The sequence below is a fragment of the Ornithorhynchus anatinus genome, chromosome 6 (genome assembly GCF_004115215.2).
Source record: "Ornithorhynchus anatinus isolate Pmale09 chromosome 6, mOrnAna1.pri.v4, whole genome shotgun sequence".
Classification (NCBI taxonomy): Eukaryota; Metazoa; Chordata; class Mammalia; order Monotremata; family Ornithorhynchidae; genus Ornithorhynchus; species Ornithorhynchus anatinus.
This window is the reverse complement of record NC_041733.1, coordinates 22,533,334-22,545,978: the sequence shown is the minus strand read 5'-3', so window position 1 is coordinate 22,545,978 and position 12,645 is coordinate 22,533,334. Positions and strand designations below refer to the sequence as shown.

Below are 12,645 nucleotides of genomic sequence, written 5' to 3'. Positions count from 1 at the left end.
TAGCTGTCCTTAGCATGGAGGTATACCTTGATTTACTTGCCCTTATTTTTCTACTTTTCCTGCTGCTACCCACTCCCGCAGTATTGTTCTTTCTCCAGCTCCCATTATTTATAAATCATTTGCGCCCCTCTGTTTTCTCCCTTTAGATTGTAACTTGGAGCTCAGAGGCTGTGTTTTCTACTTTTACTCTACTGTCCCAAAGTCCTGTGCTCACAGTAAGTGCTCTGGAAATACCCCTGATTGATTAAGTTTATTTAGGCAGTGAAAATGTTAATAAAAAATAAACCCATTGTGCATTGGGGGGCCGGGAAATCAGTCTAAATTTTTTTTTAAAGACAAGATTTGAGGGATAGAGCCAATTTCAATCACCTAAAACCCTACTGCATTCAGCCCTACTGCAACTATATAGCTTAGTCTTCGCTGTGAGAGGGGAAGTTGCACAGGAAGCCCAAAATTCCGGGGGCCGACTGTGAAGATCGAAAGATTGCGAAGATTGACCATTTTTGAATCTCACGTTTTAAAGTCTCTTCTGACAACTGCCTGACCGGATCCATGTCCACATGAATTTGAAACCTCCCTCACTTTCCTCTTTTCCACCCCAGTGTAAACTGCGAACGTTATGGAGCTTTCAATACCCCCGCTGTTGATCCTCAAGACATTCCTGCCCCAATGTTCGCACTCTGATCTGACTCCACCAGCCTCCAATTTCCCCACCCCTACAGCCTCCCCTCCCAAGAGAATGACCAAATTTTGGTAATCCCCCCTCCAAACTCTACCCTCCGCACAGCCAACTCAGAACTGCCACTTCCAGACCAGAGCCTCCTAACCTGTTGTCTTCCTCCTAATCCCTCTTCCTCCTCCAAACTCTTCAAACCTTTCTGATTCTCCCAATTGCGCGTCCTTTTCTCCACTTGCTAGTGGCCCTTCCTTTCTGAGCCTCGAAGGTCCTCCTCCTGACTCTGTGACTCCTAATTCTGTGCCCCTGCTCCCTGTTCCTTCAATGTGCCTGCCCCTCCTGTCTCCCGGCCCCAAATATTTTTCCCTCCCCTGCTCTTGTAGAGTCGAACAGTCTCTGTTGAATTCCAAAAGCCACACTGACCGCTGCGACTATAAAGTTTTGCCCATTCAAGTTACAACTTTCGCCAGCCCAACAAGGTTGCTATTCTTCCTTCATTGACTCCCTGGACTATCATCCTTCTGAAAGTCTCCACTGGCACTGCCTATTCCCTCCCTTACTCCCCAAGACATCCCACACTGTTTCCACCACAATCAATCACAGAAGCCATCAAATGTGAGCTCCCTCAAAGACTCTCCATCAGTGTTCTCCTCTCCCCCAACAATCGATCAATCACTGGCATTTTTGGAGCGCTTAGCGTGTGTCTAACCCACAAGGAGAAGAAATTGCAGGAAGTAGAACTCCAAGGTCTTCACCCTAGCGCAGGGCTAGAGTAGTGAGATCGAGGGGAGAGTGCCAGACCCTTCTGAACCAACAGAAGAAGACTTAATGATAGGAATAATATTTATGGTATCTTTTAAATGCTCACTATGCGCCAAGCACTGTTCTAAGCGTCGGGGTAGTTACTAGCTATACAGGTTGGACACAGTCCCTGTCCCACATGGGGCTCGCAGTCTTGATCCCCGTTTTACAAATGAGGTAACTGAGGCCCGGAGAAGTGAAGCGACTCGCCCAAGGTCACACAGTGGGCAAGCGGCAGATCCGGGATTAGAACCCAGGTCCTTCTGACTCCCAGGCCTGTGTTTTCCCCAGTAGGCCATGCTGCTTCTGACCTGAATGGCGCCTTCTGGGTCCAACTGCAGTCTGTAGCCTTAGGCCTGGCCTGCCGCCAAGAACGAAGCTAATTAGATTTCCTCTCTCTGGGGCCTAGAAACCAAAACGAGCGCCAGCCCTAGGGGAGGAGGCTCAGACCCGGCTAAACGGCCCGACCGTCTTGCCTTCGGCGGGACAGAAGTGCCGTTTTTCCCCCAATCCCCACAGCGAAAAGCCTCTCACTGGGTCACGGCGGCTCTGGTGGTATCGGGGAGAAACCCAGATAACCCGGCGTGGGACAGGTAACGCAGAGTGGGCCAAGCGTCAAATGCTGGAAGGGGAAAGTGAAAGAAGCGGCCGAGCACGGTCACCGTCGATCGCCATCTCCACCCTGTCGGGTTCCACCCTCTGTCCGCCGGAATCCTCACTAGGGAGAGCTGAGGTGGAAACATCCGCCAGCAGCTGCTGTGCTCAGCTACTGTTTGAACTTGCCTGCAGCCCCTTCTGTGACTTTGGAGCCAAGCAAGTGTTTCGGGGGGAGAGTTTGTGGCACCACTGGGCATCTTTGAGAGTTGGTGGACCACCTTTTGTTCGTGAGTGGATCTGGTGAACGTCTGGTGAACGACCTTCTGCTCTCCTCTCCCCACTCTTCAAAAACCTCAGATGGTTGCCCTTTCTTTTTCACATCACATAAAAACTCCTGACAGTTCGTTGTCTGGCACCCAGTGGGCTCTCTCCCTCCAAGTCATCCACTCCCTTCTTCCATTGCACTCCAGCTTGCCCCCTTCTTTCTCCTCAAGCCGACCTCTCCATCATGCAACTCTTTCTCATCCCCCCTCTTGCCACTGACCCCTTTGCTCAGGCCTTCCCCGCTGCCTGGAATGCCTTCTGCCTTCACAGTCCACAGACCACAGATGAGAAGCAACGGGGCGTAGTGGGTAGAGCACGGGCCTAGAAGTCGGAAGGACCTGGGTTCTAATCCCGGCTCCGCCCATTTGTCTGCTGTGTGACCTTGGGCAAGCCCACTTAACTTCTCTGTGCCTCATTTACCTCATCTGTAAAATGGGGATCAAGACCGCGAGCCCCACGTGGGACAACCCGAATACCTTGTATCTACCCCAGCGCTTAGAACAGTGCCTTGGCACATAGCAAGCACTTAACAAGTACCATAATCATTATTATTAATAATAATTATAATAAATACCATTAACACCCCCCCCAAAAAAGGTCTCCCCATCTTCAAAGCCCTTTCGATAGCATATCTCCTCCAAGAGGCCTTCTGCAATTCATTTCTAATCTCCCTACCTTACGTCCCCCACTCCTACATGTACACTTTCATACTTGAATACTCCCACGCACACCTCACATCATTTACCTACATCGATCGTATTTACCGACCGCTTACTCTGTGCAGAGCACTGTACTAAGCACTTGGAAGAGTACAACAGAGTTGGTAGACCTGTTCCCTGCCCACAGCAACCTTACAGTCTAGAGGGGGAGACAGATATTAATAGAAATAAATTATGGATCTGTTCACAAGCGCTGCATGGCTGAGGGAGGGGTGAGTAAAGAGTGCAAATCCAAGTAAAAGAGGGATGGAGAAGGGAGTGAGAGAAGAGGAAATGAGGGCTTGGGCGGGGAAGGCCTCTTGGAGGAGATATGCCTTCAGTGAGGGTTTGAAGGTGGGGAAAGCGATCGTCGGCCGGATAGGAAGAGGGAAGACGTTTCAGGCCAGAGGCGGGACGTGGGCGAGAAGTCGGCGGCGAGCTGGATGAGCTGGAGGCCGAGTGAGCAGGCAGGCACTAGAGGAGCGGAGTGTGCGGGCTGGCCTGTAATAGGAAAGCAGCAAAGCTAGGTAGGAGGGGGGCAAGGTGATTTAGTGCTTTATAGCTCTTTTATGTCTTACATCATATCTTTTTATATTTTATTACTTCCTCGTGTCTGCAGTACACTTTATTATCAGTCTCTCCTGATAGACTGTAAGCTCCTAGAGGGTATGGATCCTAGCTACTAATTTTATCTCCAGTTCAGTCCTCCCTTCACAATAGGCGCTCCATAAATACTATTTATCCCCACCTCTTGGGGCTTACAGTGATGAGGAGTTAGCCCTGTGGTTCAGCAGCTCCCCGGTATCACCGGTCCCGGGTTCTTCCCACCTCGTTCTGGACCACGCAGCTTTGAGTCAGTTGGGAACAGTTGAAATGATCTGAACGTTTGAGACCTGGAGGAGACAACGGGCTGCTTGCACTGAACTCTTCTGAGAAACTTTATTACTCTACTCTGACATTTTCAATCAGATTTTCTCCTACACCTGACTTTCCTGTAACGCAGTGTTTGCATTCTTGCAAAATCTTGCGGTAAGGAAAACTCGCACGCTAGTACTCACCTGTTCTCCTGCTGCGGAAAGGCGCAGATCCATTTTTTCCATAATGTTGTATACTGGGTCCACGCTCGCGTTGTCATAAAAACGTTTCTTAATGCCTTAATCGTGTTTTAACCATAGCACATTATGGTAGAATTGAGCGTATGTACATCCACCCATCTTATATTGTGAGTTCCTTGAGGGCAGGGCCTTACCTAATTGGTCTTCTTTTCTCCCTAGCGCAGAGCACGGTTGGTAAAATAACTGCGATGATGATACCTGTGGTCCTTGGAGCAAAGGACCCAGACATTTAGTCATTTTAGGTGGGATGGGGTCCAACTGGAAGGGGGCAGAAAGCATGGGACTAGCCAGAAAGCTGGAGAGCTTCTGGGGGCTAACAGGGGGTGGGACGGAACCTTAAAAATCAAGACCGCCCCTCCCAGAGTGAAGTATCTAGGCTGTTTAGAGAAGCAGCGTGGCTCAGTGGAAAGAGCCTGAGCTTGGGAGTCAGGGGTCATAGGTTTGAATCCCGGCTCTGCCACCTGTCAGCTGTGTGACTGTGGGCAAGTCACTTCACTTCTCTGGGCCTCAGTTACCTCATCTGTAAAATGGGGATGAAGACTGTGAGCCTCATGTGGGACAACCTGATGACCCTGTATCTACCCCAGCGCTTAAAACAGTGCTCTGCACATAGTAAGCACTTAACAAATACCAACATTATTATTATTCACACACCGGCCAGACACCGGTACCCGATGGGGTGGAAGAGCTCAGCTCGTTATGGCCCAGGAATGTTTCTGTTCATTGTAATATTGTAATAATAATCATTACTCCGGGCCAGACACCGTACTAAGGGCTGGGGTGGATACAAGCAAAGCAGGCTGGACACCGTCCCCGGCTTGGGTGGAGCTCACAGTCCCCGTTCCCCTTTCCCGGCTGAGGAAACTGAGGCCCGGGGCAGCGAGGTGACCTGCCCAAGGTCATTCATTCATTCATGCAATCGGATTTATTGAGCGCTTACTATGTGCAGAGCACTGTGCTAAGCGCTTGGAATGGACAATTCGTCAACAGACAGAGACCGTCCCTGCCCAGTGACGGGGTCACGGTCTAATCGGGGGAGACAGCAGACCGGCGGCGCAACCCACGACCTTTTGACCCCTGGGCCCGGGCTCTCCACGAATACAACATGAATATATGAGTATGAGCTAACATTACGCCAAGCGCTGAGGGCAGCGTTTTGCACAGAGTAAGGGCTTGATGAGTAGTGGAAAGAGCCTGGGCTTCGGAGTCAGAGGTCATGGGTTCAACTCCCGGCTCTGCCACTTTTCAGCCGGGTGACCGTGGGCAAGTCACTTCACTTCTCTGTGCCTCAGTGACCTCATCTGTAAAATGGGGATTAACTGTGAGTCTCACGTGGGACAACCTGATGACCCTGTATCTACCCCAGTGCTTAGAACAGTGCTCGGCACATAGTAAGCGCTTAACAAATACCAACATTATTATTATTATTATTATTATTATTAAACGGAGGTCGCTGTCCGTTGTTACCGGGTACTCTCCCAGGCGCAGAGCGCAGTGCTTGTGGCCCAGTGGAAAGAGCCCGGGCTTTGGAGTCAGGGGTCATGAGTTCGAATCCCCGCTCTGCCCCTTGTCGGCTGTGGGACCGTGGGCAAGTCACTTCACTTCTCTGGGCCTCAGTGACCTCATCTGGAAAATGGGGATGAAGACGGTGAGCCCCACGTGGGACAACCTGATTCCCCTGTGTTTACAGCGCTTAGAAGAGTGGTCGGCACAGAGTAAGCGCTTAATAAATACCAACATTATTATAAACACGACGGAAAGAAGAGCCGGGGAGCAGAAAGGACCCCCGCTGTCCCCGCCCCAGGGCGACCCTCGTCACCCCACGGTGCGGCCCGGTGCGGCCCGGCCGGGGTCTCCCTTCGGAGACATTCGGGCCCCCTCGGCCCACCTCGAGAGGAACCCCCCCGGGCGCCCATTGGCCCGAAGGCCTGTCGCTCTCGGCGGCCGCGCCCGCCGATTGGCTGTCGGGGCTGTCGATCCGCCGGCCTCCCGCGTTGGGTCCGGCGCCCCGGCGGTTTCCCCCTCGATGATTGGTCGATCGCGGCGCCCGCCGCCCGGTGATTGGCAGAGACGGCCCCGCCCCTCCCCCTCCCCGGCTCCCGTCCGGCGGCCGCCGGGGCCGACGCGGCGGGGCGGGGCGCGTCCCATTGGCTGCGGAACCCGGATGGCCGGCGGTGATTGGCCGGGGCCCCCGTCCGTCGGGGAAGGAGGGGGGCGGGACCCGGGACTGTCGCTGAGGGGAGGCGGCGGCGGCGGCGGCGGCGGAGGAGGAGACCGACTGCGGTTGGGCTGGGCAGAGGCGAGGAGAGGCCGGTAAGGGGGGGGCAGGAGGCCCGGCGCCGGCGGAGGAGGGGGACACGGCGCCCACGACAGGGAGGAGGCGGCGGGGGCGGGGGTCCGGGCGGCCCTCGCGCGGGGGCGGAAGGCGGGGGGGGGGGGGGGGGGGGCGCGCGCGCCGGAAAGGAGCCGCCCGGGGCCGGGGCCTCCTCCCCCATCCCCCGCCGCCGCCGCCGCCGCCATGGTGCCGGCCGTGCCACCCCACTGACTGGCGGCCTGGAGGTCGGGGGGGAGCCCGGCGGGGCGGGGCGGGGCGGGCTGAGTCAGTGAGGCGGGCCGGGGCCGCGGCCGGGGGGGAGGGGCCGGGGGTCACGCGGGCTCGGCGGTTGATGGGGGCGGGGCTGGGCCGCCAGAAAAACCCGCCCTTCTGAGCATGCGCCGGCCCCCCCCCCCCCGGACGAGGGAGACCCCTCCGCCGCCTCCTCCGGGAAGCGGGCCGGGCTTCCCGGCTGCCACGGAGAGGGAAGAGGCGGGGTCGGGCCCCTCCCCACCCGGAAGTACCGAGCCCCAGCTCCTCCCCACCTCTGACCCCCAGGGCCCCCCCCCCGCATCTCTCAAACGGGGATGAAGACCGACAGCCCTACGGGCTCCACCTCATCCCCCTCTCCCCGCCCGACATCGTTATTATAATATATCCGTGAACATATATACTATGTGCCGGGCACCGTTCTAAGCACCGGGGGACCGGGGAATAATGATGATGATTACAGTGAACAGAAACATTCCTGGGCCGCACCAAGAAGAGCTCTTCCACCCCATCGGGTACCGGCGTCTGGCCAGTGTGTGAATAATAATAACGTTGGTGTCTGTTAAGCGCTTACTATGTGCAGAACACTGTTTCTAAGCCCTGTGGGAGATACAGGGCGATCAGGTTGTCCCCCGTAGGGCTCACGGTCTTCAACCCCCATTTTACAGATGAGGTCACTGAGGCACAGAGGAGGGACTTGCCCAAGGTCACACAGCTGACGAGCGGTGGAGCGGGGATTAGAACCCATGACCTCTGACTCCCAAGCCCGGGCTCTTTCCACTAAGCCACGCTGCTTCTCGACAGCAGATTATAACGTTATCCCAAAAACGTTATTGTTACGGCCGATTTGTCCATTCCAAGCGCTTAGTACGGTGCTCTGCACATAGTAAGCGCCCAATAAATACTATTGAATGAATGACCGCGTGGAGGAGACCGCTGGGGAAGAGCCGATCCCGAGGCCCCCTCCCCCACCCCCCGGGACCAGACCTCCAGATTGGAAGCTCGTGGTGGGCGGGGGATGGCCCTGCTTTGCATCATGGCGTGCTCGCCCGAGCGCTCAGCACACTGCCCTGCACGCAGTGAGCGCTCCGTAAGTACGACTGAACGAGTAGACAGGGCGGGAGGGGACCCCAGTTGAGGCCCAAAGAGACCGTGCTCTAGATTGGAAGCCTGTGGAGGGCAGGGGATGTCTCTGTTTTGCATGATAGCGGGCTGGCCCAAGCGCTTAGCACAGTGCCCTGCACATGGTAAGCACTCCATAAGTACAGTCAAATGATGATGGTATATAGTGTGGGAGAAGACCCCAGTTGCAGCCCAAAGAGACTGTACTCCAGATTGGAAGCTCGTGGTGGGCAGGGGACGTGTCTGCTCTGCATGACAGCGTGCTCACCCAAGCGCTTAGCACAGTGCCCTGCACACGGCAAGCGCTCCATAAGTACGATTGAATGACGATGATGGTATATAGACAGTGCGGGTGAAGACCCCGGTTGCGGCCCAGAGAGACCGTACTCCAGATTAGAAGCTCATGGTGGGCAGAGGATGTCTGTGCTTTGCGTGATAACGTGCTCTCCCAAGCGCTTAGCGCAGTGCCCTGCACACGGAGGTGCGACTGAATGAGTAGACAGTGCGGGAGAAGACCCCGGTTGCGGCCCCAGAGACCGACCGTGGCAGGTCCGGGGGCGGGTCCGTTCTGCCTCTCTGACCACTGGCAGGAAGTGAATCGCCACACCCGACCTAGGTTCCACATCTCTCTCCCCCCCTCAAAAAGATCTGATTATTCCCCCCCCCCCCCCCGGAGGATTCAGGTCTGGCTGTTAGGATGTAGGTCGAGCTCCTAAATTGTTTTTTCCACCACTGGTGAATTAATTTACTGTTGCACTTGTTAAGCGCTCACCCTGTGCCCGGCACTGTCCGAAACAGCGGGGCCGATACGAGATAATCACAGCCACAAGCTGTGAACCTGCCCGGTGTCAGGCTCGAAGGAGAGATTGCTGGGTGTGATAGAATCAGTCGATAGTATTTTACTTGTTTTGCTTACTTATTGAGTGTGATGAGCGCTCGGAAGAGTAGAGTGCAACAGAGTTGGTAGACGCATTCGCTGCCCACAGTGAGCTTACAGTCTGGGAGGGGAGACAGGCGTTCATATAAATAATTTATAATATCTCCATAGTCTCCTCTTCCCCCCACCCCAAGGTGTGCCGGCGTAGCCACCTTAAGTGAGCAAGGACAGCGACTGATGATAATTGTGGTATTTTGTTAAGCATCGACTAGGTTGCCCAACCACCTTACTAAGTGCCGGGAGAGATACAAGATAATCAGGTCGGACATGGTCCCTGCCTGTCCTGTATGGGACCCACGGACTAAGGGATTTTTTTTTTTTACGGTAATAATAATGACGACGATGGGATTCGTTAAGCGCTTACTACGTGCGAAGCACCGTTCTAAGCGCTGGGGGGAATACAAGGTGATCAGGTTGTCCCACGTGGGGCTCACAGTCTTCATCCCCGTTTTCCAGACGAGGTAACTGAGGGCACAGAGAAGTTAAGCGGCTTGCCCAAAGTCACCCAGCTGACAAGTGGTGGAGCCCAGAATTAGAATCCACGACCCCTGACTCCCAAGCCCGGGCTCTGGCCACTGAGCCACGTTGCTTCTCATAATAATAATTATGGTATCTGTTAAGCGCTGACGGCGCGCCAAGCCCTGTTCTAAGCACCTGGGTACATACAGGGATAACAGGTTGTCCCACGTGGGGCTCACAGTTTTCATCCCCATTTTCCAGATGAGGTAACTGAGGGCACAGAGAAGTTAAGCGGCTTGCCTAAGGTCACACAGCAGGCGAGGGGAGGGGCAGGGATTAGAACCCACGTCCTCTGACTCCCAAGCCACTGCTGTGTGCCGGTCACTTTTCACTAAGCACTCGGGTAGAGAGAAGCAGTGTGGCTCAGTGGCAACAGCCCGGGCTTGGGAGTAAGAGGTCATGGGTTCGAATCCCAGCTCCCCCACTTGTCAGCTGTGTGACTGTGGGCAAGTCACTTCTCCGGGCCTCAGTTACCTCATCTGTAAATTGGGGATTAACTGTGAGCCTCCCGTGGGACAACCTGATGACCCTGTATCTACCCCGGCGCTTAGAACAGTGCTCTGCACATAGGAAGCGCTTAACAAATACCAACATTATTATTATAGAAGCTTAACAGGTTGGACCCAGTCCCACCTGGGCCTCACGGTCTTAATCCCCATTTTACAGATGAGGTAACCGAGGCCCGGAGAAGTGAAATGACTTGCCCAAGGTCACACAGCAGACAGGTGGCGGCGGAGCGGGGATTAGAACCCAGCTCCCTCCGACTCCCAGGCACCCGCTCCATCCCGTAGGTCACGCTGCTTCTCAGCAGGATTCGGCCGAGTGAGGGGTCTGGGGTTCCAGAACACGGACTGGGGCTGTGAACTCCTTGCGGGCAGGGAATGCGTCTGTTATATGGTACTCTCCCGAGTGCTTAGTGTAGCGCTCTGCGCATAGTAAGCGTTCAGTAAATGCCATCGGCGACGGTACAGTGAAGACCCGTCCAAACAGGGTCAGGGGCTCCTAAGGGAGGGGGAAGAGGAGAAATCCCATTCTGGATTTTGCCCCTCCCAGACCACCACCTCTACACTCACCCTATCCTCTCTGGCCCAGCCTAGCGCGGGAGATGTCGCCGATGTCACGGCTCCAGACCCGTCTCGGGAACGGTGCCCGCGTGCCGGGGCGGGGGTCCCGGGGACCTCGAGTCCGGGGGCCGGGAATGCCGGCCGGTGGGGAGCTTCCCGCGGGACAGCGAGACCTAGCCCGGACCGCCGGGCACTCCGGGCCGGGAGAGGTCTGGGAGTCGGGATTCCTGGGCTACTGCAACTCGAGGGTCAGTCGGCCTCGAGACCGGAAACTCGTCGCGGGCAGGGAACGCGTCCGTTAAGCGGTTATGGCGTGCTCTCCCAAGCGCGTGGTACGGTGCCTGCAGTAAAAGCTCGAATCCGATCGACCGACCGACCGGCCTGACTCTCGCCCCTTAGCCGGCCCTGTGTGCTCAGGCTGAAGGTGGCTCCCTTGGTCCCTCAGAGATGGCAGCCATCAGGAAGAAGCTGGTGATCGTGGGGGATGGCGCCTGTGGGAAGACCTGCCTGCTCATCGTCTTCAGCAAGGACCAGTTCCCCGAGGTTTACGTGCCCACGGTCTTCGAGAACTACGTGGCCGACATCGAGGTCGACAACAAGCAGGTAACGCCGCTCCCCTCCTCAGCCGCTCGGTTCTCGGCCGTCCCGCTCCCCGGGGTCCCTCCCGGGGTGGGGCCGCGCCTGACTCCCCCCACCCCCGCCCGTGGCAGGTGGAGCTGGCGCTGTGGGACACGGCCGGGCAGGAGGATTACGACCGGCTGCGGCCGCTCTCCTACCCCGATACAGACGTCATCCTCATGTGCTTCTCCATCGACAGCCCCGACAGCCTCGGTGAGCCCCTCTGGGCGCGGGGCGGGCGGGATGGGGTTGTCGTTTAGGGGCCCCGGTTCTCCGGCGGGGAACGGAAGCGGGGCCGCCGGTCCGCGTGGCTCCCCCCCGTTTCCGTCTCCGACGCGAGGCGACCGAGGAATCCCGTGACGGTCGCCCTCCTCGACACCTGTTCCGAAGTCGAAGGATAAACCGTTCCCGTCACCCCTGCCTCTTCCCTCCGGCGACCCTTCCGGGTCCGCTTCGCCCCTCATTCATTCCCAACTTCTCTCGCCCCGTCGGAGTCGTTCTGCCCGAGCAACTTCTCGGGGGCGACGTCCTCTCCTCTGCTGCCCCAAGTTCGCGTCGTTTGGAAACCCACCCCGCCTCGAGCTTCGGCGGGGGCCCCCCGTTCTGGCATTTTGAGAGGGGGCGAGCGGCGGTGTCGTTTCCCCTCGCCCTCCTCGTTCCGTAGATGCGGGTCGCGTCTCCTCGTAGCCTCTCTTCCCGGGTTCGAGCCTAACCTGACCCTTAAAGGAGGGTGGCTGTTGGCGGCTAACCTGGCCCCTCGCTCCCCGCAGAGAACATTCCTGAAAAGTGGACACCAGAGGTGAAACACTTCTGCCCCAACGTGCCCATCATCCTCGTGGGGAACAAGAAGGACCTGCGGCAGGACGAGCATACACGCCGGGAGCTAGCCAAGATGAAGCAGGTGGGCGACGCCGCTCGGTCCGAGAGGCGGGGCCGGGAGGCCGGGGGTGGCGGGGGAGAGCCCGGCGAGGGCCCCGCGACTGACCGTAGGGCGCGGTGTGCCCCCAGGAGCCGGTGCGGCCGGAGGAAGGCCGGGACATGGCCAATCAGATCAGCGCCTTCGGCTACCTGGAGTGCTCGGCCAAGACCAAGGACGGGGTGAGGGAGGTGTTTGAGATGGCCACGCGAGCTGCCCTGCAGGCCAAGCGCGGCCGCAAGAAGACATCCTGCAGTGTGCTCTAATCCAATAAATAGTTCTAGCCCGTTGCCTGCCCCCTCCCCCACCCATCCGCTTTGTTCTGGGCTGAAGAGGGGCGGTGGTGGGGCGGGGGGGGTCTCTCCAGTGCCTCCTCCAAGAGTGAAGGGGCCGGCCGGGGCGGTGGGTGACGGGGGGGAGGGTCTCTCCTTCCTGGAGCCTCCCAAAGGCTGGCTTGACCCAATCCCTTCTCTTCCCAGAACAAGCGTCGGGCAACGTCCCCTACCTCTCCCCCTTTCTCCTCCTCCTGAGCTCCCCGGTCCTGGGGGAGCTGGCCTGCCAGGCCAGCCGTCCCTGCTGTACAGAGTGGTTCTGAAACGAGGCTATTTATCGGGGGCTGGGCCCTGGGGACCCTCTCTTTTAGGAGGGGCCCAGCTGGGGGAGGGCAACGGGGG

General features: G+C 57.2%; 1 protein-coding gene across 2 annotated transcripts; it reads left to right on the top strand.

Annotated features, from left to right (window-relative positions):
• The first annotated feature begins 6,439 nt into the window (after positions 1 to 6,439).
• LOC100079193 (transforming protein RhoA-like) lies at positions 6,440 to 12,262 on the top strand. Of its 2 annotated transcripts, none has more exons than XM_029067296.2 (5): positions 6,440 to 6,524; positions 10,883 to 11,040; positions 11,148 to 11,268; positions 11,826 to 11,956; positions 12,064 to 12,262. In XM_029067296.2, the coding sequence occupies exons 2-5, from the start codon at positions 10,885 to 10,887 to the stop codon at positions 12,235 to 12,237; spliced, it is 582 nt and encodes a 193-aa protein (XP_028923129.1). In that variant the 5' UTR covers positions 6,440 to 6,524; positions 10,883 to 10,884; the 3' UTR covers positions 12,238 to 12,262. The 2 variants fall into 2 exon arrangements, with proteins under 2 accessions (XP_028923129.1, XP_028923130.1); XM_029067297.2 differs by having other exon boundaries at positions 6,448 to 6,524; positions 10,837 to 11,040.
• Positions 12,263 to 12,645: the final 383 nt, after the last annotated feature.